The 22,951-nt window shown below is 41.5% G+C and overlaps 2 protein-coding genes across 8 annotated transcripts in view; one reads left to right on the forward strand and one right to left on the reverse strand.

Moving 5' to 3' along the window:
* Positions 1-2,048: 2,048 nt before the first annotated feature.
* skp1 (S-phase kinase-associated protein 1) lies at positions 2,049-6,999 on the forward strand. The gene is made up of 6 exons (XM_053442460.1): positions 2,049-2,209; positions 2,848-2,947; positions 3,051-3,124; positions 3,756-3,899; positions 5,423-5,563; positions 6,250-6,999. Exons 2-6 carry the CDS (start codon positions 2,851-2,853, stop codon positions 6,283-6,285), a joined length of 492 nt encoding a protein of 163 aa, XP_053298435.1. The 5' UTR covers positions 2,049-2,209; positions 2,848-2,850; the 3' UTR covers positions 6,286-6,999.
* Positions 7,000-7,088: 89 nt separating this feature from the next.
* The window catches only part of tcf7 (transcription factor 7), a 61,945-nt gene continuing 46,082 nt past the window's right edge, over positions 7,089-22,951 (reverse strand). The window contains exons 6-13 of one of the 7 annotated variants that reach the window (XM_053442459.1): positions 19,811-19,900; positions 18,468-18,587; positions 18,037-18,199; positions 17,226-17,333; positions 16,610-16,657; positions 14,096-14,144; positions 12,661-12,733; positions 7,089-10,249 (exon numbers count right to left, since the gene is read on the reverse strand). In XM_053442459.1, coding sequence (XP_053298434.1) covers positions 9,868-10,249; positions 12,661-12,733; positions 14,096-14,144; positions 16,610-16,657; positions 17,226-17,333; positions 18,037-18,199; positions 18,468-18,587; positions 19,811-19,900 — 1,033 coding nt within the window. In that variant the 3' untranslated portion in view covers positions 7,089-9,867. Of the gene's footprint in view, positions 10,274-12,660; positions 12,734-14,095; positions 14,145-16,609; positions 16,658-17,225; positions 17,334-18,036; positions 18,200-18,467; positions 18,588-19,768; positions 19,901-22,951 lie in introns of all 7 variants that reach the window. The other 6 variants (XM_053442454.1, XM_053442453.1, XM_053442456.1 and 3 more) reach the window with 6 other exon arrangements.

Genomic DNA, 22,951 nt, shown 5'->3' on the forward strand with positions numbered 1-22,951 from the left:
GGACAGGATGCTGGCAAAACTGCTGGCAATCATGGACAATCCCTCTCACCCCCTCCACAAAACACTGGACAAGCTAAGGAGCAGCTTCAGCCACAGACTCATTCAACCCCGCTGCTCTAAGGAACGATACAGTAAATCGTTCCTCCCAACCGCAATAAGACTATACAACTCATCTACCTCTGTCAGAGCCACCATCACAGAACTGCACTAAATATACCTGTCTCAATTCATCATTTTATACAATAATATTGTCTTTTGCACACTCTGTCTACATATTCTTACACTCACAGTATATTATATTATCTATTGTATCGCCAAATACTTATATTTATACCCATACTATATATCATATATTATATCATACTCTTTGTATATTCTTTGTATATATAAGTCTATATACACATATTTTATTTATACATGTGTACATGTTATTATTATTATATTTTACTATTATTATTATTATTATATATACTGTTGCTGCTATTATTACTATATACTGCTATTATATTGGTATAATTACTATCATATATAAATATAAATTATATACTATATATACTGTACTATTTTTTATATACTGTCTAACAATAACATTACCATCATATCATCAGTACTGTTACCATCATCTGCCACTGCACCTTATCTACCTATTTTATCTTGTGTTTCTGTTTTTATTCTTTCTACCGCAATATTTTATATGTTATATTTTATTCTATTGTATTGTATTTTATTGTATTCAAATGTACCGGCTGCTAGGACGACTTAATTTCCCTTCGGGGATGAATAAAGTAATCTATCTATCTATCTATCTATCTATCTATCTATCTTTGTATACATCATGATAATTTCTATCCCAATGGCAGTCTGACAAAGCCCTCCTAGTGATGCTGTTTACTTAATGCGATTTGAATACAACATGCATCTGTCATACATTTGTTTTGCCTATCTTGTTCTACAGTCAACTGCTGTTGTGTTTATTTAAATGTGTTCTATAAATAAACTTGACCTGACTTTTACAAGTTGTGCCTGTGCCACACTTCAAACTCCTTACAGCGACATAAAAATATATGGAGTTTTTATATTACAAATACTAAGTCAGTTGTACTTTCTGATTCAAAGAACAGTCTCAGGGCAAATCATTTGAAGACTGCCAATGTGATGTAACCGGTTTCTGATGTCAACGGGAATGGTGTGTATCTGTGTAATCACCTTCACCCTAACCCCATTTTTCAAGTTGCACTTCGTAACCTTGGTGGAGATGCACTTGAAATTGCTGGTTAGCCAGGAAAGTATAAATAACAGTTTGCTTCAATATCAGTACGTTTCACTGTATTTTAACAGGATAAGCCAGCATGTATCAATATTGCTGTCCATGGAGTTTTTGTCAGGAAACTGAATTCATATAAATACTGAAGACATGAGAATAAAACCTGGTTAAAAAGTAGTAGGTCGGTAGCTGCTTGTTGTGAACAGCTTTGCTGATCATTTGTCATATATAGACAGTTCATAACTCATAAAATCACTAACTATAAGTCAACTTATGATAGTAAATAAAACTGTAAATGGTGTTTATGTAATTGGAAATTAAAGTTGTGTGAGTCTCTCTGTGCTGTTTTGTAACACAAAAATCCTGAATACATTTATTCAGCCTAGAGAGAGTAGATTTATTTGGAGAGTGTGTCTGGTCCTACCGCTACTATAAACTGTGTTTGTCTGTGGTATTTTTTGTAGAGTTGTAGTAAATAAATTGCTATATGTGCAGTGGCATCTCTGTGCATCGTTGCTATCATACAGTTACTCGACATTTTATGTAGAATTTAAATTTTTGTAATTGATATTAGGGATATAGTTCTTACCTTTCCGAAGACACCAAGATCACGCATATGAATCTGACAGATGTGGAGCTTTTCTTGCCAGCATTTATCTCATTGAATAAATCACAGACACAGTCAGTTTGGCATCACGGCAGCTGCATCGAAACAGTGTGGCAACCAATGCAGCTGCCATTGCCAGTGTGGCATCGCCATTAACAGCCAGAGGGGCAACAAATTCTGTTGACACCGGAAGTGCCTCTACGAGCCGCCGCTGCCACGATTTGAGGCTGCCCTGACTGCAGACTGATCCAGAAACTTCCAGCCGCTGCTCGTTACCTCCGCGTCTGTCAGGCCCCGTTGTCCAGTTCCTCCTCCGGATACGACTTTAAACTCGCACGGTAGGTGGCCTCGAACCCTAACGCGTCCCGTTCCCTTTTGTTGACCGACATTATGTTTTGTTCACGTTTTATTTGACGGTTTGTCGCTGCAAGGCCTCACTGACGCTGCGGTAGCAAGGCGCTAGCGTAAGATGCTACCATTGTGCGTGGTAATGCTAGCAGCCCGGTTAGCTCAGCGTTTAAACAACATTAGCGGATTGTTTTGGGTTTTAAAAACACACGAGACGGACGTTTCGGCTTGCAGCGTGTGCATTAGCGATAACAGCGAAGAGTTAGTCGTGCATGATTTAAAAATACAGCTAGCTACATGATTAGCATTAGCCTGTAAATAAGACTCTAGTTAGCGTATAGGAAACATTAGCGCGTTTTACATGTATCGCTTGTACATTGAGTTTGCCAATAACAACATCCGCATAGCTTACCTTAAAATATATTAACAGTTAACCAGTGTATGTCTACTATTGCAGCTACCTCATTCCTAATGATAAGAACCATTTATCAACAATCGGTATAAGCTAGCCACAGCGTTAGCAATAACCACACGTAGCATTGGTGTCATCTGTTATTGTGTGTTTTATTCTGACGGATAAATCGCCCTGATTCCATGTGTTTAATGTTGTTGTTGTTGTGCTCTGCAGATAATGCCCACAATAAAGCTACAGAGCTCCGATGGGGAAATCTTCGAGGTGGATGTTGAGATAGCCAAGCAGTCTGTCACCATCAAGACCATGTTGGAAGGTACAGCTTTCAAATCCCCGCCATGTCTTTTACATTCTTTTCATTTGCGTCATTTGGTGGATGTAGTGCAGACTGATGTGGGTCATTGTTGTTTCTCTGATAGATTTGGGGATGGATGATGAAGGAGATGATGACCCAGTTCCTCTCCCCAATGTGAACGCTGCCATCCTGAAGAAGGTACACACACACACATGAACAAGAGTTTAATGAAAGATGTATTACCAAGTAGTTGTTTGGTTGCTCTTCTGGGTTAAGGTTTAAATCTGATTTGTGTCTTAAATGGAGGAGATGCTGCTTTAAGAATGAACCATCAATAAACACACTTGTATATACACTTAATACACTGAAATTAGTGTATATGTACTTAACCCTCTGTTTCCCATCTCTTAGTCTTTTGTTGTTGTTGTAGAAGCTGCTCTTATGGACATTATTTTATTAAAAATATCAGGAACATAATACTGGACGTTAGATCCTTCTTAAAGGAAGGATGCGTTGTAAGGCTTTTGTATAGAACTCTTTTCCTTATAGTTTGATTGACTTAATAAATTGGCTCCTGAGAGTATAGATGTTTTTTTTTTTCTTGCTAAATTTTAACTGTTAGTAAAACATCTAACATGATTTGTGAGAGCAGAAGGTTGTGGAGACCAGTTTATTAGTATCTTCCACATGCTCAATAGACCTCAAGAATAAAGCAAACTAGTGCAACCAGGAGCAGTTTAGTGTCTATTTGGATGTTTTAAATGCCAATTGGCAGAACTCTAAGCTTATTTGGTTGGTTAAATTCAAGTTGTGTGTGTTCTAACTCCAGGTGATTCAGTGGTGCACCCATCACAAAGATGACCCTCCTCCACCCGAGGACGACGAGAACAAGGAGAAGAGGACGGATGACATTCCTGTGTGGGACCAGGAGTTCCTCAAAGTCGACCAAGGCACCTTGTTTGAACTCATCCTGGTAAAAACAGTTCACATTTACATTACATTGATCTGAAATCACCCAGAACCGCAACCATTACACAACAAATCCCAAAACGGAGTTCTGTGTGGAACATGAAGACAAATCAGAACAACTCTACAATGAATGCAGTAACATTGGTAGTTTTTTTAGTTTGTCACTATGAATCAGAAGAAGAATCAAAATTATTTTCTTTGCCAAGTATGTTTGCACATACAGGAAATTGCTTTGGTGTCGTTCGTTGGTGCACTGAACATAAAACAACAATATCAGAACAATATAGAACAAAATATATACAGTAACAGAGTTATGGGCACGTGCGGTGCTAAGGTGCAGAGATTGGTGATAGTGCCAATAATGTATAAATTATAAATTATGGTAGACTGTGTCCAACCACTTCTATTTGAATTTGGAGCCTGAACTTTTCAAAGATGTTTCTCCAGGGTGGTTTTAACAGAATGAGTGTAGGTTGCTTATAATAATCCAAGATTTATGTGATTTGAGTGCAGATCCGATGTTATCCCTTCAATTTATTCTGTGAAGAAGCACCAGGAGTCAGTAACTCATGAAACCACTGATTGTTTTGTTTTATATGTGAACACATGTACTACATTAATCTCTTCTGTTTCCATGACTCTTGTTGTCTTCTATTTTAAATTTGAACATGTGTGTGTTGAGTAGTTTTCATTTACTACCATGGTAGAGAACTGGGCCTGCATTTTATTAAGAATTTTTAAAATGACCTTTGATTGAAGATGACTTGTTTGGCCTTGGTAGAGGCAAGGTTTTGAAAATATAGTTTTAAGTCGACAAACAACAGGGACTAATCTTAGAATTGGAAGATCCACAGAAACCATTAGAGAACCAGACACAACATGTGAAAGGTAACCTAAGTGGAGATTGGGAAATGGGTGGTAGAGCCGTGGTTTTCCAGGAAGTGAAACACAAGTCGAAGTGCCTGTCACTTGAGTTGACTTATTCCACCCACACCAACTTCAGGCTGTTTGAATATGTTTACATGTGTTTACATGAACAGAGGCAAGAGGCACTCTAAAGTTTATGAGGAATGTTTAGCAAACAGTGACAAATATTCCAACATTTTGCGCGTACACAGTTCACACACCAGACATCACGTGACATGCAGACAGAAGAGAAATTCTTCCCACAGATTATGACTCAGCGCAGTGTTTTACCCTCATTGTTGCAGAAGAAGCGATGCCTTGTTTATCCATGAACACATAAATTAGAATTCAGCAGTTTTTTATATAAAGATCAGTTCTGCGTGTGAGTGATTAGAAAGGAGCAGAGTCGCTTGTTGACTGACACTGAGTGATGTGGTAATTGACGGCCCTGTAGGCGCTGTGTGTTATACAATAAACATTCATTAATTGCAAAGTCATACGCAGATCATGTATTTGTTACAACATTAGTAGCTACTTGATGCAGCATGTTTTTCTGTGAAGTTAATCCCTGCTGTCGCTGTCACCCTCCTCTTCATCCCGCTTCTTGTCTTTTCTGTTTAGGCCGCCAACTATTTGGACATTAAAGGTCTGTTAGACGTCACCTGCAAGACGGTGGCCAACATGATTAAAGGCAAAACCCCAGAGGAGATCAGGAAGACTTTCAACATCAAAAACGACTTCACAGAGGAGGAGGAGGCTCAGGTACTTATTCCATTCATCCCCTGCTCCGTCAGAATCAGAAACAAATGAGTGTTATCTGGTCAAAAGCTTTATAACACCTCCACGTTTCTAAATGTGCACACTGTAACGTCTCAGTGCACAAAATAATGACAAAGAAGAGCTTATGGATTCTTGATTCAAAATGTAATTGTTCAGCAGTCAAATTCAACTGAGTTTCTTTCTACCATGGAGTCTGTAAAACTTGTCCCCACTGTTGCACAAGTTCCCACAAACATGCTGCTCTTTAAGTTTGTTTAGCTTATCGCCGAATTCATCACAAAGTTAAAGTCTCGAGTTTTCTGTTAATTGTCTTTCCGTCAGATGAACTTCTGGCCAAACGATGTGTCTCCTTTTGTAACCTACCTTTTCCAGGGTGTAGTGACACAGTTTGTCCAAACACTGCCTTCATACTGACAGACTTTAGTTTTAAAGGCTCCATTCACTTAGTAGAAAGTAAGACGACCAGTTTCTTAACTCCTGAACAGATTAAGAGTTCTGTCTCGTGACTTGTAGTGACTAAACCTTTGATCTAAAACTCTTTATCAGTAGAGGGAATTATGAGAACAGAATCACGATGGATTGACTACGTGTTTGACTAAGAGCTTTCACTGTGGACCTGTCTTTCACTTTTCTAAACTCCTCCTCTGTGTCCCTCCTCTCGTCCTCAGGTACGCAAAGAGAACCAGTGGTGTGAAGAGAAGTAAAGGGGGAAGATCCTGCCAACACTACCACACTGAAAAGGATTGTCTCTGCTAACTGGTTGCACTGGCGTTGTTCATACTTGTTAATATTTACATTTAGTATATTTAAAGCCACATGACCCCCCCACTGCCGCCCCTCGCCCCGTTCCTCTATTTCTGCATACCAATAGCATGACCATTTTAACTTGCTTGTGTGGTGTTATTAATTTAAGTAAAGAAGCTCTTTCTGTTTCCCACACTCTCCTGTTGTGTATCCTCATGCAGTGAACGGTCCCCTAAACATTAGACAGCAGCAGTCCTTTCATATTCCTCCATCATTAATTGCTATGATCGTCTTTTTTACTGGACATGTTTGTTTTCTTTTAGGTTAATTGATTGAATAAAATGGCTTTTTTTGACAATGGAAAGTGAAGGGTGAATATTATTTTTGCCCCGTTAAAGGCATTTGTTCTGTGAAACCCTGTTAAAGAGCTGATTGGGCTGGTTTTAATGGAAATGTAAGGTTTGAGGTAGAACGATGTATTTTTTTTTCTTCTCTTTTCTCCTTTTTGCATAATGTCCGTTGGACTTGAAGTACTTGTGTGTTGTCACACAGTGTTGGGGTTAATCAGTCCTAATTCATGTTGTATTGAATAGGTAACTGCTCAGATAAGCTCTGATGCTGGCTTTCGGGGTGGTCACAGATATACTGAAGGAGTAAATAAATCATGAAAAGGCTGGCGTCTGTCATCTTTGTGTTGGAGGTACCAGGGGCCGAGGAGCTCCACGTCTCTTGTTACTGTAATAACGACAGACGGGGGACAAGATATTCCAAACACTTTTAATACATGAAACAAAAGAACAAGTAATACATCAGAGGCGTTTGAGGCATAAAAAATACAAAAGACATGTTTGAGGGGTGCCTGCTGGGTCCTCCAGGCTAATTCTAGCACGAAGCTCTCTGCTGGAGGAAAACTAGTTGCTGTTCAGAAGTTCAGCAGTTTGTCCACTGAGAGCTGAGCTGAGTAAGAAGCTGCAGATTAAAGCCTTTTTAGTCGAAACTTGTTACGTTAAAGTTTGGAACATGCACAGATGGAGAACATGGAGATGTCTGAACGCTGCTGCAGTAACGCGGCCCCAAAGTAAAAATCTGCACAAGAGGACGAACACATGTATTGCTTTAAGAAATGTCGGCAAGTAAACATTATTTTTTTCAGTTTGACTTTTTTTTCTTTTTCTTACATAAAAACATATAAAAGTTTAATTATAATAGGGAATTCCAACATTTAAAAAACTTTACAACACAATGCAATATAATAGTACCCATTTGGTCTCAGATCAGTTTATGGAGCTGCAAAAGGTTCAAAGGACAACAAGAGAACTTGTGTTTCTTTGAGGGTTTCCCCACCAGCATCAAAATATATGACCTTTAAAAAGATTTATACAAAAATACCCACAAATGAGGAGATAAACAACAGAAATGTATGTTGACAAAAGCAAAAGCCTGAAAGTGCCTAAAAGAAATAACGTGAAGAGGGATTTCTCATGAGTTGGATCCTGTTCTCTGACCTGATGCTAGTTAGCTCTGTGTCAAATCTGCAGCTGCAATAAAAGTGGATCTGTCCCTGTTCCTGTCTGAGGCTCTGCTGGTGAGGCCGACGTGTGGCTGGTCTCTCTCCCCCTCTCGTGGAGGTTTGTCCTCTGACTGTGGTGGATGATGGGTAATGAAAGTAACGTGGAGGAAAGCATGCATGTAAACAACACTGAGGAGTCTCCTGCAACAAATTTGGTGTTTCTAGGTCTGTGGTTCATTGGATTAAGAGCTCATTTGCAAAACATTTTTTTAAGATTGTCATGAAGGTCAGGGCTCAGACTCATCTGCTAAACAAAAAATCTGATTTTTGGAAGATGATTTCTCAGAGGCAGAGCTGTGCTCCAGGTGAAAATAACCACGTCACCAGCAGATGGCGCCAGCGGACCTTTAGTTTGAGACTCCAGATGAATTCAGCCTTCAGCACAGGTCTGCCTCTGTACAACTGGATCTGTGTTGTCTCTGTACTACAAAGAGAGTCTGTAGTTTGTATCCGTTATCACGAATGAAACCTGCTATGGAGCAGGTTAGCTCAGTTCATTGTAAGATACCATGGGGAAGTGAACTCTTGAGTTACACCTGACTTTTCCTCGATCCACGCAAATCCTGCCTCTTCAGGCGGAATCTGGAATCTCCCTGCTGAACCTTTCCTTCCACTTTCAGAGGAGACAGTTTAGCCTCATGGACAAATGCTCTTTGAAGGTTTCAGGTGTTCAACTTCAAAATGAATCATTTACAAATTCATTACCAAGAACTTGTCGTCATGAAACTACAAAATAAAACTGGGCTAACTTAATTGATGATCACAAAATTTAGAGAATGAGCCCAGACTGACGGCTGCTGAAGGAGGCTGGGGGTAGAGAAGCTGAGGGGGCTGCAGCACTGCCTACTGGCAAGAGCCTGTAACTGCAACTCAATGTTGTCTAAACTCATTTAAAAAAAGGTATCATAGAATTAGACCTAATATTTGTAATCATCATAATATTCTTATATTAAAAAAATTTTAACTGGTATTTTCTGTATTGTCCTTTCATGCTCTTTCATGTGGACTAGACATAGATAGAGCTGATGTTGCAGCAGTCTCTTTAGTATGATGTTATTATAAAGTCATTCTCTCAGCATCCCCAACTCTGACTGACCTCCAGTCTCTCTGCAGCTGGTAACAGTTAGAGGCACCACAATAAAACACACCACATTAAAACCTAGTTACGGCTTAAAGATTGTGGCTGATTGGTGTATTTTTCTCTTAGCACATGTTAGCCTGAATTGGCCTCTTCTAATTATAAATAACAAACACATTGATTAATAACATGTCCAGGCTGGTAACAGTCTACCTCCTGCAGTAACGGCTCAACCAGGGGCTCCCGGGATAATTTCTGGGTGTTGTCGGATGGTTGTGGAGAAAAATAATAAAATTTGTTCAAGATAAAATGACCTATTTTAGACTATGGATTGTTTTTACATTAAATTGTACCAGTGTTAAGACGGGAATTAGAATGAGAGTGTTTGAGAGAGTTGAAGTCAGACAGGACATCCAGAGTCAGGCCAAAGGAACCAAGAGAACTACTGGTTTAGAACAACTGGTCACCATGCTTTCTATTTTGCAGAGACTTGATGAGCCACATATCTGGTCACACGATGTGTGTTATCACGTGTGGTTTCCAGTCTTTGAGGCTGACGAGGATTTCCTGAATGTTTGATTAAAGAACTGATCATGGGAAGGAGGCTTTGAGACGGACTAAGCCTTGTTGACCTGTTATCGATGGACTTGGCCTGGAAACGCAGACTTTGGGGGAAACCAGCATTTGAGACAGATCTGATCTGTAAATGTGGGACAATCCCGCAGGACAGATGATGGTGGACCCATCATCCTGTCAACCACAGTCGCTGCTTCTTTAATGATCTCATAAAAAGGTATGGATGAATGTAAGGATGAAGGCAGGTGAAGGTGATCTCCGTAGCTGGGACAGAAGCTGAGGTGAAGATGGGTCAGGGATGTGAGCGGGCTGGAGTGATCACTGAGTCTCTGTTAGCACTTTGAGAGAAAGTCCTGCGGCCTTGGCGGCGGACAATGCCGTCGTGGAGCCGTGCATCTGCTTGCCGGACAGTTCCAGGTGTGTGTGTTTGGCCGCGGGCTGTCGGGGGCCACCGTGCTTGCCGGCCGCCTGCTCCGGGGGCAAGAGTGAGTGCGTGTGCGGAGACAAGGGGAGGCGCGCTGAGGGGGAAGCGGCGGGCGTTGGGGAGCAGCCCGGGGAGGCGGGGCACTGACGCTGGTGCTGGTAGAGCGGGTGTCGGGAGGGGGAGGAGGAGGGGGGAGAGTCAATGGCACTTAAATCTGAAGAAGTTGGGCTGGGGCAGCCTCCTCCTTGAAGGTAGCGAATGCACTTCTTTTTCCTCCTAGGAACAGTCAGAGAGAGTTATCTGTGAATAAAGTGTGGATGGTAAACGTCAGCAGGCGTCAGTGGAGATGCTTCACTCACCATGAGGTCAATGAACAGGGAGACAAACTGTATGATCACAATGAACAACACACAAGTATTAGTGTTGGTGCACATACAGAGAAGTACCAGGGTCAGGCGTGAGGAAAACTATTTAAAATGGAGGATATATTTGTCCATTTTGCACTTTTAGAATAAGGTCAGCATTTCTAGAATAGATATGAATTTCTTGATTTAAGTCGAACTTTTAAGAACACGTCAAATCCCTACAAATATGGTTTCTTCTGCATCACTTTTAAAAACAAGGATATTCTTTCTCCTGCAGCACATAAACACAGTGTGGTAATCAGGAGTAGGACTTTGAAGAGATTGTGCCAAATCTTGTTATGAAGGAGAAACCTCCCAACTTGGAAATATGAACTACTGGCAGCTCGCAGTCATTTAGTTTCACTTTATTCTTACTCATGTCACTCTTGTCATTATGACATTATTTTCAAAATACACAAAAAATCGACTTGAACTGAAGTTTGACTTTATGCTTGATGTTTCAGCTTCATTCTCAAAATGCCTGACCCTCATTCTCCTCTGTAATATAAAGAAGTCTATGAAGTCTATGAATACCATGAATTAATTTGTGAAAATGTAATACATTTTAAATATAGCTAAACAAGAACCCAGTCTTCTGCCCTGCTAAATCAGAGCACTTATAAATTACTTTCTGTTGTATATGTAGATATATATATATATAAGGAATTTTATTTGTTGATTAATACAAATATTTCTGTATATTAATACAGATTTTGTTAACTGAGAGGAACTCAACTGTTTAATTACTACAGCAAATACATTGTTCAAGTGTTTCATCTTTACTCAGTACTATTGACATTAAATAATCAACTGCTTAAAATCACTGATCTCATGGCGTCGACACAGTGACCTTAAACAAGGTAAGCGTCACAAAATAATATTTCTCACACGTTCCCTCTCGACCATATTGCATCTGTGTGATATGCAAACAGCAGTGACGTGCTGTGCTCGCTGAGGTGTGACACTGAGCATCATCAAAGCGGCGAACAGGATCCCATGATCATTACCAGAATATGATATGAGTCACCAGGTTAAACCGCGAGGAGAGGTGCTGCATGGGCCGTATTTAGAGAGACACACGGAGGGAGAGACGGAGCAGGGGCGCAGCAGAAAGTGATTTCTAAATGTTAGAGTTCACCATCAAACAGCGCCTGTTACCACATCGCATGAATGGAGAAAGTTGAAAGCAGATGGGCATGAGAACGATGTCAAAATGCAAAGCTGCAGGGAGCGTATGTGTGTGTGTGTGTGCGCTGAGCTGTGGTGATAAGGATTTGCTCTAACCACATTCACCCCCCTTTGTTCTCTCAAAACAAAACGCACACATATGAATTCACACACACACACACTCACACACACACACACATTTCCATGACGTGATGGTGGGGAAGACGATGGGGTTGCTACAGTGCTGTTGTGGTAAAAAAGGCTTTTTTTGTCTACACGACCACACAAATTCCTGAATCCTGCAGAGAAGCTGTCGCCTGTCGTCTACTGTAAATCATGTATGGCACATGATGGGAACAAATAATTAAAGGACAAAAAGATCCATCAATCTATCCATCCATCCATCCATCCATCCATCCATCCATCCATCCATCTCATTATCCTTCCTTCCAGCCATATATACATCCTGCTGTGACTAAAACTGAGCAGTCCGACGCGGTACCAAACTTTTCACTTCATATGATTTGTATAGTAGTGGCACCATGTTACTGCTTTAATACAGAGAGAGGGAACAGAGCTAGAGGCAATTTTGAGAAAAGGTCCGGACATAATCAAATAATAATATTCCTGCTGCAAAGGTTTTAGTGGAGAATTACAAACATGGTTCTTGGCCTCATCTAATTTATCCAATTAAGCACTATTAGCTACTGAGTTAGAGCTTTAGCTGCTGAACTAAGGGTTGAAATATTTTGAAAGTTTTCTCACACGTTGCAAAGTGCTCACTACAGGATGCAACTCAACAGGTTATTTGCTCCATGATCGTTATGACTTCATGTCAAGTGATTCTAAACTTGACCTGGTTTTCTGCTATGTTGATTTCAGCTGACATGTACTTTTTTCTGTTTCTTGAGAGCCAATCAATTTACATCTGTTTGTGAAATTATCACTGTTTCCAGAGCATTTGTGAAATGTTTGATTAACTAAGTCGGCATCGGACCGGAATCATGCACTGATGAAGATGAAAAGAAAGATAGCAGGAGAGATGAGGAGTTAGTTGGACGGCCACAGTGCGATGCTGTGAAATGGGGGGTGGGCGAGGATGTATGTGGTACACACCTGCAGGGACCGCACCAGTCCGTTTGTTGGTTGAGGCCGAAGCGAGCCCGGCATTTCTTAGGGGAGCCCGGGTCTGAGCACAACACACAGCATGCACAAAACAAGAGGAGTGGACAGGAGCAGAGGAAGAAGAAGGTTAGAGGCAGCAGGAGGAAAAGAAAGAGAGAGGAGAGCTCGTCAGGACAGAGGAGGGCACAGAGCGTCAGTGTGTTCAGAGACAGCCTTCAGGGTTAACTGTTAGTGACTGTTACAGCAAAACATCAACAACCAGCAGAACAACAACCCGACACCGAGGTCATCACTGAGACGGGCAGAGAGAGACAGACGGACTCGGAGAGGGCAGCCATGCTGTGACGCTCTGTTAGTTCAGGATCTCATAAGATATTAAGTCATAAACCACTTTATCTCTAGAGGTCACAACCCCTGAAATCCAGAAATACATATTCATATGTCCCGGTCTTTAGTTGTAAATCGGCTGCTGAATATACACGTTCACATTTCTGTCTTTATCGGAGCACAGTGTGAGTTAGAGCTCTCACATCACGCTTCATCATCAGGGGCCAGCTCATCAGCTGATTGGCTACGGGCTGACTAACAGAGACCAACATCTCCATTTTTCTACCAAGCTCTTACTTGAAACCCCGGCGTCATTCCTCATGCCAATTAAGATATGGATCATTTCCCCTGCAGCCGAGGTTATGTTTCTGTTAAGTTTGTTTATTTGCAGGATTACGTGAGGGTTGGGACATGGCTGAAGGAAGAACCAGTTCAATCTTGTTGCGGATCTGGATCAGGGGGCAGATCCAGATAGATTTGTTTTACTTTCTCTAAATATTGTGAGATAGGGCGTTTTACAACATTCTGTTTGTGTAAACGGTAAAAAAGTCTGGATCTAGTGAATTTAAATGTGGTTTCATAAGGGGACTGTTGGGCCTTGGTTGACTTAAGAACTCCGGAACCTTCTCACTTTGGATGCTTCCTGCTTAGCCTGCACTGTTAGCAAGAAGACAATCATGCACAGCACACAAATGTAGAGGAATTCAATAAGTGTGTCTTCATCACCTCATAATATGTGTGTGAGCATTTTCTATTGATTTAATATGGCGAACGATAAACGGTTGAAAAAGCTGCTGAGACGTCCGACTTACATTTCAAACTTAAACCAGCGGAGGATGAACTTTTGTGCACTGGTGATTAAAAATGTCTGTAATTCAGGTTACATGGAAAGCAGAGTGGGTGGGTGGTTTGACGTTAGAGACACATCCTGCCCCAAAGACTCCGAGAACATTCATCTGCAGCACAGCGCCAACGCACGTTCGACCTGAACTGAATTCTCCACCGTGCTGCTGAGTTGACACCAGCTATTTAGTTTCTCTATATGGAGTCATGGCATCTGACAGGAGAAAGATCAGATGTTTCGGTACTGGGTGTTTACCTGTGTTGGGGTCCTGCTGCTTCTCCCTTTTTCTCCTCTTCTTCTTGCCCTATTGGAAAAAAGAAAAAAACAAGATTCTACATGAATTTCCACATTGAAATGACTGATTTTTAAAATAAATTCACCGTCAGGACAGGAATTATTAACAGATATGGCTGATGAATCCAGTTCCTCTGTTAGATAAGTTCTCAGCCAGTTCTTTGTAAATGGTGGGATTGTGCAACTGTTCTCTCCTTTCTTATGAATTTATTTGTCTGGTTTGAACTTGTTATGTTTTTTTATATAGCTGTAGGCTCTAAATGTGAAATCTCCCTATCAGCGTGATGCTCCAAATGTCCTAAACTAAATCTACACTGCATAAAAAGCTGAGGTTTCCTATGCGGCATGTAAATGTGCAAGATCAGAGTAGAGAACACGCCACCAGAAAGCCAGACAGATGAAGACAAACAAACTAGATGAAGTACTTTGAATTAATAATGCATTTGTCGAGACAATTCATGCAATAACCTGTGATTCGAGTCATTAGACGTTTTAAACTGTTTCTGCAACAGCCCAGAAATCATGGTTTTCAGATTGGATTGTGCTGCTGTGTAACTGTTGTGATAAACATCATCGTTCGCACGGATCCAGAGACGGTGAAGCGAGGCCTCGTGTTCGGGTGAGATGAAGGATGTGGGTACATGAAATCTGCTGCCTCTGCGTCAGTGTCTGCCCTCCTCATCGTTGTGTCTATGTGGTTACAACAACTCCTCCTGCATCTGTGACTTTGTGTGTGTGGGCGTATGTGTATATGTGTGTGTGTGTGTGTGTGTGCCACTCTTTGTGTGCATATATACTATATGTGGGTTTTCGTAGAGTTGGAGGAGAGACTCTCCACAGCTGCGGGATGGTGTGTGGAACTTTGTTTCCTGTTTTTGCTCTTGGGTCCAGCGATTGTTCAGTTTTTCTAAGCTCAGAGATGTCGAGTGAGGTGTTTCTATCAAATACAACTTAGAGTATTTTAAGTACAAACTATAGAGGGTATAAATAATTATGCTGTTCTGTGCCTGAGTATTTTGAAAGAGACGGTGAAATGTGTTTGCTCTTTTTGAGTTCGCGGTGGCACAAAAAGTTCACTTTGGCTGCTGCTGAACCATTGCATCGTTTTCATTGTCATCAGAAGAAAAACATCAAACATGCAGGATAAAGTTTCCCAATGTCCCTCGAGTTAAGTACAGAATAAGCAAACACTTCCCAGTAGGTCACCAATGTTGTTTAGATATTCAACATTTGCCATTTTGAACAAAGCAAACAGACTCCACAGGGTTATTGCTGTGCTCAAAGCTCCATGCATGCAGCAGCAGATCCTCCACCAATAATCACCTTATAATACTGATAATATACTTAATATACTTTACAAAAGATCAGGTTCATAACAGTTTATAAACCACAGTGTTTTTGAAGCGTGGCCTCAGAATTAATCCACACAGACAGGGTCAGAGCTTTTATTTAGAAATTTATGCTCAAACGCCCAAATGCCACTGTGCTGCTCTCTGAGCTATGGGATATAAAATATAAATATATAAAATAATGAAGAGTGTTCAGACCTGGTATTAACATTTTTCCTGAGAGATTCAATCACAAGTGGTCAGCGGTAAGTTCATCTACCGGCTATGTATCCTGAACATTAGCTTGAGTCCTTCAATGTGGCTCAGGATGCGACTCAGAGAATGTGGTCTGAAGGCACATTGAGTATCTGGGTGCGTTCAGACCTGCGCTGACCACTTGGGATTGAATCAGGATGGATGTTGACACCAGGTCTGAACTGAGAGCCGGCATCCATGTTTGTTCACAGCCCAAGCAGAGTGTAAGTGCAGCTTGTGTGCCATGCCTGACTATGTAGAGCTCAGCTACAGAGGAACAAGTGCAGCAGAGAAAAGCGTAAACTGGTTTCCAACTCAGATATTTAATGTGACCAAGAAACAGCCTGTGTTAGCACCAAAGCTTTTTTCTTCACCTGATTATGATACATTCTCTTCATCACTTTCTAACTTTTTTATTACAAGGTTAGAAAAACAAATGAGTACTGAGTCACGACTGAGAGCTGTGACAAAAGGTTGTGTCACATTGTTTAGCTATAGCTGATCAAATTAAAAGGTGCTGCCTTTTAAAAGCCCACATTAATGAAAATGAATGAAAAACCACAGCAGCGAGGCAGGGAGGCCAGCCATGCGGCCCTGTTCTCTGTTAGTCGAGCAAAACGGGTTGATTTATACCTCTGTGTGATTCAGCGATCAACAGATAAACCCTTTAGTAATCATAACCAGCGTGCACGTGTCCCTAGCTAACCAAATCACACTTCAATGTAGCAGCTGATTTGTTGTGTGTCAAGCTAATGTGTGGGTGTGAGTCACTGTGACTTTTGGAAGGTGCATGCAGTCCTTGCACAGGAGTACCCACAACCCCTTAGCATGCAGCCCTTCATTTCTTTTTTCCACCACAGAGGCATAAATCCACCATAAGATGTGTCCCTACCCAATCAGCTTTACTCTTTTCCCCTGCGACCCCGCTAAGGCCCGCCTCCTGCAAGAGTTCAACAGCAAACTGACAAATGAGAGGCACACAGCAGCCCAGACACAGCACATCCCCCAAAAACATCACACTACAATGCATGCACCACACAGATTGATTTGTATTCTCTGAGAGTTGCTTAGTAAATCCATGTGATAAAAGTGCGTGGTTATGTTTAATGAAATGATGAAGGTTGCCGAGGCAGTATGCGATAGGTGAAGTTATTATTGTAAGAACAACAAACCAGAGAAAAAAGAAATTAAGTATTTCTTGGTGTTTGTTTAATTAAATGTTTTTAAATGTTTAAAATGTCCTCAAATTCAGGTTTCTGCTGACTATAGGAACCAAATTACTCTAGACATGGATCCCATGACAACTTAAGTATAAAATTCATGACTTTTCCACATTTTTCACAACAAAGTCTGAGTGCCCCTTTAACCTAAAACTTTTACATCTTCCTGTTTTTTCTTCTTTTTTTAAAGTGAAAACCATGACACTGACGTAGTTTTAACAGTAAATGGAAAGATTCAATGTGGAGGAAGAGGAGACAAGTTGAGGAGGTAGAAGAGGGAGTCCTTACGTAGTTGTCTCTGGCAGACCAAGTTGGGTAGAGCTGCATGTGGAGTTGTCTCTCCTTCCTCGCCAACTCATAGTACTTTGCTTGTTCCTCTCGGGTCAGTGCGTGCCACTGTGCCACACACACACACACACACACAAACAAACACACGCACAGACACACACACTTAGTATTTACGTCTAATAATCTTTATCTACACAGTCGTCTAAACTGCACGGTCTCTGTTTGGTTTGATGGATTATCCTTAATAAATTATTAAAAAGTGATCACACTAAAATAAGTCTTATCTAATTACATTAACATTTGCGATGATAAAAATAAAGGAGATATATCAGATAAACTACTAATAGTGTAGCACAAATGTTCCCCAATAAAGAAATAAGATATAAAACAATTCAAGACAGTTGAAAACCAGTTTTTAAAAAGTGTCTTTAGCTGAATTTTTACAATAAATTCAGTAGTAGCGACAACGATCATTACCAGGAACTCATTCCACAGTTTAGGCGCCATAACAGTCTCCCTTGGTTGCACTTCTAGATTAAAGAACAGTGAGCCGAGGCTCTTTCTGCAGATCTACAGTAGGTGTAAGATACAGTGTGATCTGCATCTACACTGAATCAAATGCTATCACAGACATCAGTCTCCAGGTTCCCAGTCCCACCAAGTCTTTGTTTGTATAATCACAGTAGCAGCAGAATGTGAGAGAAACTGAATTCACGTAACCACAGTTCTCTTATGTTCTTCATGTGTGAAATTACAGACTGACCTGGAAACAGGATTTGTGTGTGTGTGTGTGTGTGTGCGCTTTGCTCACCCTCCGCCCCAGAATCTGGTTGATGGCGGCGCTCTCCTTTAACGTGCACTCAGCGATGACCTTTGCCCTCATCTCCTTCATGTAGAGCATGAAGGCATTCAGGGGTTTCTTGATGACCGGCTTCTTGGGCTCCTTCTCCCGCTTGGGCTCCATGTGCTGCTTCCTGAAAGGGGAAGAGAAAAAAAGAGGGGGAGAGAAAGAGAGAGGGGGAGAGGGAGTGAGAATGTCATTAATGAGCAAAGATGTGTAAACATCATCAACTGGAACATATGAGTGTTAGGGGCACGAACAAAGGAATATTTTGATAAAAGAGATGATTCAAGAATAACAAATATTAAATTGAATAATTGAATCAGGCAGATTGGAAACAATGTGGAGAGGGAGGAGTGGAAAGAAATGGACCAAAACGAATGAACCCAGACGATACTTACACATACATGCCCCTGTCATACTGGTCGTGCTCCTGTTTGCCTGAAGGGGGCACTATGGCTGGGTGGGGGATTCCTGTTGGATGCATGCCTGAATGGCCCAGCATCAGAGAGTGAGGGAACCTGGTTGAGGTAAAAAAAAAAGAGGAGAGAAAGATAGAGGAAGACAGGGACAAATAAAAATTGGTCAGTCGAGAGAACGGTTGAGTCGGGGGGGAGCAGAGGGGACGGAAGCAAGAGCGAGAGTTGTGCGAAGCAAAACAAAAGCATGAAAAGCTTCTCGGTTGATCATGAAAGTGATTTTATTTCAACCTGGAGTGTGAGGAAGGACTTTTTGCTTTGCTGTTGAACTGTGAACTGTTGTTTTGTGGGTTGAACATTAAAGAGGATTCGCTATCCTCTTTATTATAGATATTACAGGCTGATCAACACAACAATACAGACTGATGCTTTACAGCTCATGCTTGCACATGAACTGCACTTTAATCAATACATTTATTGAGTTGTGACATAAGCATTTGTAACCCCTAGAGGGCGTCCTAGCCTCACTGACTGAGACCAGGAAAGCAGACGCTCACATTTCGTTTAGTAACGTCTGAATTCAGTCCTGTTCTCAGTTACATCTGAGTTGTCAATAAGTATCTCACCTTCCAAGGAATGAACCAACGATTCATTTAGACTAAAAGATACAAATTTAGGGGATTTTACTGGAAGATGTTTATTCCTAAAGTTTCCAAAAACATTCCAGTAGATGTTTTTTTATGAGTTTGTTTCAGCACCTTTAAGTGCTGTGGAAATAAGATGTGGAGCAACAACAAGGATCAGCTGCCGGCAGCTTGTGGCAGTCGAGTGAGCGTTTAACAACTAAAAAGTTTGTTATAACCTGAATGGAGATCAGACACACATACAATACATTGTATGCATGAAGAGCAGATTTGGTTGTTGTTGTAATTAACCAGATTCTCAGTTTGGATGCATACATTTGAATTGGCTTTTAGGTTTTTGTTATTGTCCATCTAGCTTATATAGATATAAGGCAGCGTTAGCAAGGGAAGAGGTCCTGATGGGGGTGGAAGAGTGTGTGTTTCTGTGTGTGTGTGTGTGTGTGTGTGTACGTCAGCCTGATGTATTCTGCAGAAGCGATCAGCTCGGCTTGTTCTGGCGACACACTGAACTTTGAAAGGACTTTGAAAGCTGACACAGAAGCTGAACACCAGTTTGCCTTGGTGAAGGGAAAACTGCTGCTCAGGCAGTTTTTTGATGTGCTGTAAACAGGAGTAGATGCTGCGGAGAGCTGCTTGTACTTTTTCTCTCTCGGCTCAGGTCCGACCCACCGGCTACGGTACCTGGAGTAGGAGGAGGCGCCGGGGAGGTTGGAGGAGTAGGGTTGCCTGAATCCACAGGGGGTCAGGGCAGGATAGACTGGCTGGCTCTGCCTGCCACATCACAGCAGAGGGGAGAGATGGCAACAGTTTGCGCCTTTTAGCTTTTCAAGAAAAAGTCTGTCGCTCCCTGTAGGGATGTTTAACCCCTTTGGATCAGTTATATTAAAAAATAATATTTATTTAAACCGAATTTCATCATATTAATTTTCAATACACTGTAAACTATGTTTTTTTTCCAGTTACATGGCTGAAATGAGCTATTTTCTTACATTTGGTCTATTAATTTATGATTAGTTTCTAATTATTAATAATCAATAAAATCCTGTTTCTCGATAGAGGCCTCTGCACATTACTTATCTTTTATGTTTTAACAAGATGCGTTTATCTTTCACTCTGCTGCATTTTTATTTGCGAATAAATACATAAACCTCAGAAGTAAATTAGCTAATTCTTCCATAAAGTGATTCCTCTAATGTTTATTTGATTTTTTTTGCCACTTCTGTGCTGCTGTGGCGCTCGCTGATCCCTCATGGAGACTGCAGATCAGCTCTGTTGACAGCTGTGTGTCAATACTGTGAACACACACGCACACACACTCACACCCCACGGGGGGTCGAGGGTGGAGACTGGATGTAAGTAAAGAGCCTTTGATATGTAGAAAACCACACTTCTACCTCCTGAGAGTCAATACAACCATCCCCCTCTTCTTCCTTATGTTTCAATGAATAAACAGACATGCAGCCCGATCTACATCTAGTATCTAAACCTATCTCCTCTATCTACATCTTGTTCTTAACCGTATCCTTTCTTTAACCCCAGGAGGCAGACATAGAGTAAAGCCCAGCAGCAGAGGCCCTCGCCTGGGAAGAGATCCAGAAAACACAGGGATCAGCTGTCGGAGGTTCACTCCTGCTGTAATCCTGTTTTTCCCAGAGGTCACACAGCAACACAGGTCAAGTGTTGTTCAGATAAAGAAACGTTTCAACCGGAGCAGCCTTTCTTCTCAGCAGGAAGCTGCACACACACACGTCATGTCTCAGCATCCAGAAATCAATCAATCAATCAGAGTGATGTATTACTGTTCAATAGCCAACAGAGATCACTTTGTGGCAGACTAGTCTGAGTTTCTGGTGACGCCATTCTCAAACAGAGCAATGCTTCCCAAGTGAAAGGCATGGCTGCACAGAGGAATGCTGGGAATGTAGTGAAAAGTGGAGGAAACTGGTGCGGTGGTCAGCGCCTCATGCATTCTCTGTGTCCCTGAGTTCACTCACAGGTAAAAGCAAACGGCTTCTGAAATCAAGCTTTTACAGTCAAAACCTTCCCAATCTGAAGAGACCTGGCTGCTCTCTTGTTCTTCAGGTTTATTCAAAGGACACGGAAGAACAAATTTACTACTCTGGAGAACAATAGTGATGATAAAGTGTTTTAGATGGATTTTGGCTTTACTTTACTCCAGGACAGCAGTTCGACTCAATCTCTCTCAAATGACATTTTAGGCTCACCCAGTCTTGAACCTCCCTCGTGCAATTTCAAGCCGCTCGACGGAAGAGGAGGGAGACGCAAGCTAAACAAGATAATTCAGCAAACAAAGGCTGAGAAATGGTGTTCTTTCAGTCTCTTATTACTACATGAGTCAGCATGGTTTAAAAATGCAGCGTTAACTATACCAGATATCAACTCATCAGAACTGCTCATCCTTCAGTCCAATCATTTCTGAAATCACTTCCCCTGCACCTTTGTGAACACTTTAAAGAAGAGACTGTAAAAAGCAGGAGATTTTCTGGGTCAGACATGTTCATAACAACAGAAAAATGTTGGGCGAGGATCTGTCAAATCTTTCTATTGTCTTTCCAAGTTGATATAGTCACGTCTTTTACATCCTGAGATAGTTGTATTCTTCCAGTTTTCGCATCTGTTGCGTGTTAGAAATGTCAACAGGCCCACTCGTTCTCGAAATATGAAATGACTCTGACATTTTACTAGAAGGCCGGCTGGAAAAAGCGAGAAGGGAGGATGTCGGGAGCAATCGACTCTGACAATGTCTGGAGTTCAGTGGATATCTGAAAGCAGCGTATGACAGTCGAGTTTCAACCTTTAAGTCAAACACTCTGTTATATCATTTCCTTCAGCTCTCATTAAACACTGTATTTAATAATCCAACACGTTTGTGAGACTCTTACTCCAACCACAGCATGGCAGTCCGGGAGGGGACGGACACACGGAGGTGGTCATGCAGGGACGGAATATGAAACTGGGCTAATGATCAGAACAACGGACAACAAACCGTTTGACATTTTCCCGTCTTCCTTCGACAAAGACGTGAACAACAAGGGGCCAAAACGAGCAGATAATCTGGGTTAAAGGAGATTAGCTGTTAATAATACTTGTGAAAATCCACAGTGAAGTGTTCTCGTCTGAAACAGATAAACTGAGTGTAAATCGCAGACTTGAGAATCGTCGAGGGGCAAAACCGCTCGTCCTACAGAATGATAACAGCCGTAAACACACATGTGAGCACACGCACACGCACAGTTTAAAGCTCCGTTCCCAATCTCCATGACATTTGACGTAAGCCCTTAACTGCTCCTGCAGGGGATTTTGTCCAGGCACAGATACTTTAGGTTGTAATAAATGGATTTGTGTTGATCCATAAATCAACGGGAGGCTGACATTAGAAGTTCACAATCGACCAGCATGACATCGTGAGCTCACAAACGAGTCCAAAATGATGGAAACCGTAAATGAAAGGACTGAATATGGAGCAGATGTGAGACGACCCACACTGCAGAGCGCTCTGCACCGCGGCCGCTGCTGCTCCGTCCCCGAGTGAAACCATCGTGAAACCAAGACACAGGCCGAGGGGCCTTTTACTGCTATAAACCAAACACATAAGCAGAGGATAAAAAAACAAAAAAAACACAGAGTTTATTATATAGTTTTTTAAGAGGTTTTGGGGGAAAGACAGAATCTACCTGGAGCTTGCCAACATTTCCCAGAATCCACCACAGCTCGAAGGACTCAGCTAGTTGCATATTTAGAAGTGAAGATATTACTGCAAGACTTGTGCTCACTCTTTTCTGTTGGAAACAAAGTCCAGCT

This window comes from Pleuronectes platessa, chromosome 15, assembly GCF_947347685.1.
Source record: "Pleuronectes platessa chromosome 15, fPlePla1.1, whole genome shotgun sequence".
Lineage (NCBI taxonomy): Eukaryota > Metazoa > Chordata > Actinopteri > Pleuronectiformes > Pleuronectidae > Pleuronectes > Pleuronectes platessa.

Bases quoted from the DNA above. Each gene is read 5' to 3' on its own strand.
- skp1 (XM_053442460.1), top strand. From the start codon at position 2,851: ATGCCCACAATAAAGCTACAGAGCTCCGATGGGGAAATCTTCGAGGTG. The intron at 2,948-3,050 runs GTACAGCTTTCA...TTTCTCTGATAG, and splicing joins CATCAAGACCATGTTGGAAG to ATTTGGGGATGGATGATGAA. The intron at 3,125-3,755 runs GTACACACACAC...TTCTAACTCCAG, and splicing joins ACGCTGCCATCCTGAAGAAG to GTGATTCAGTGGTGCACCCA.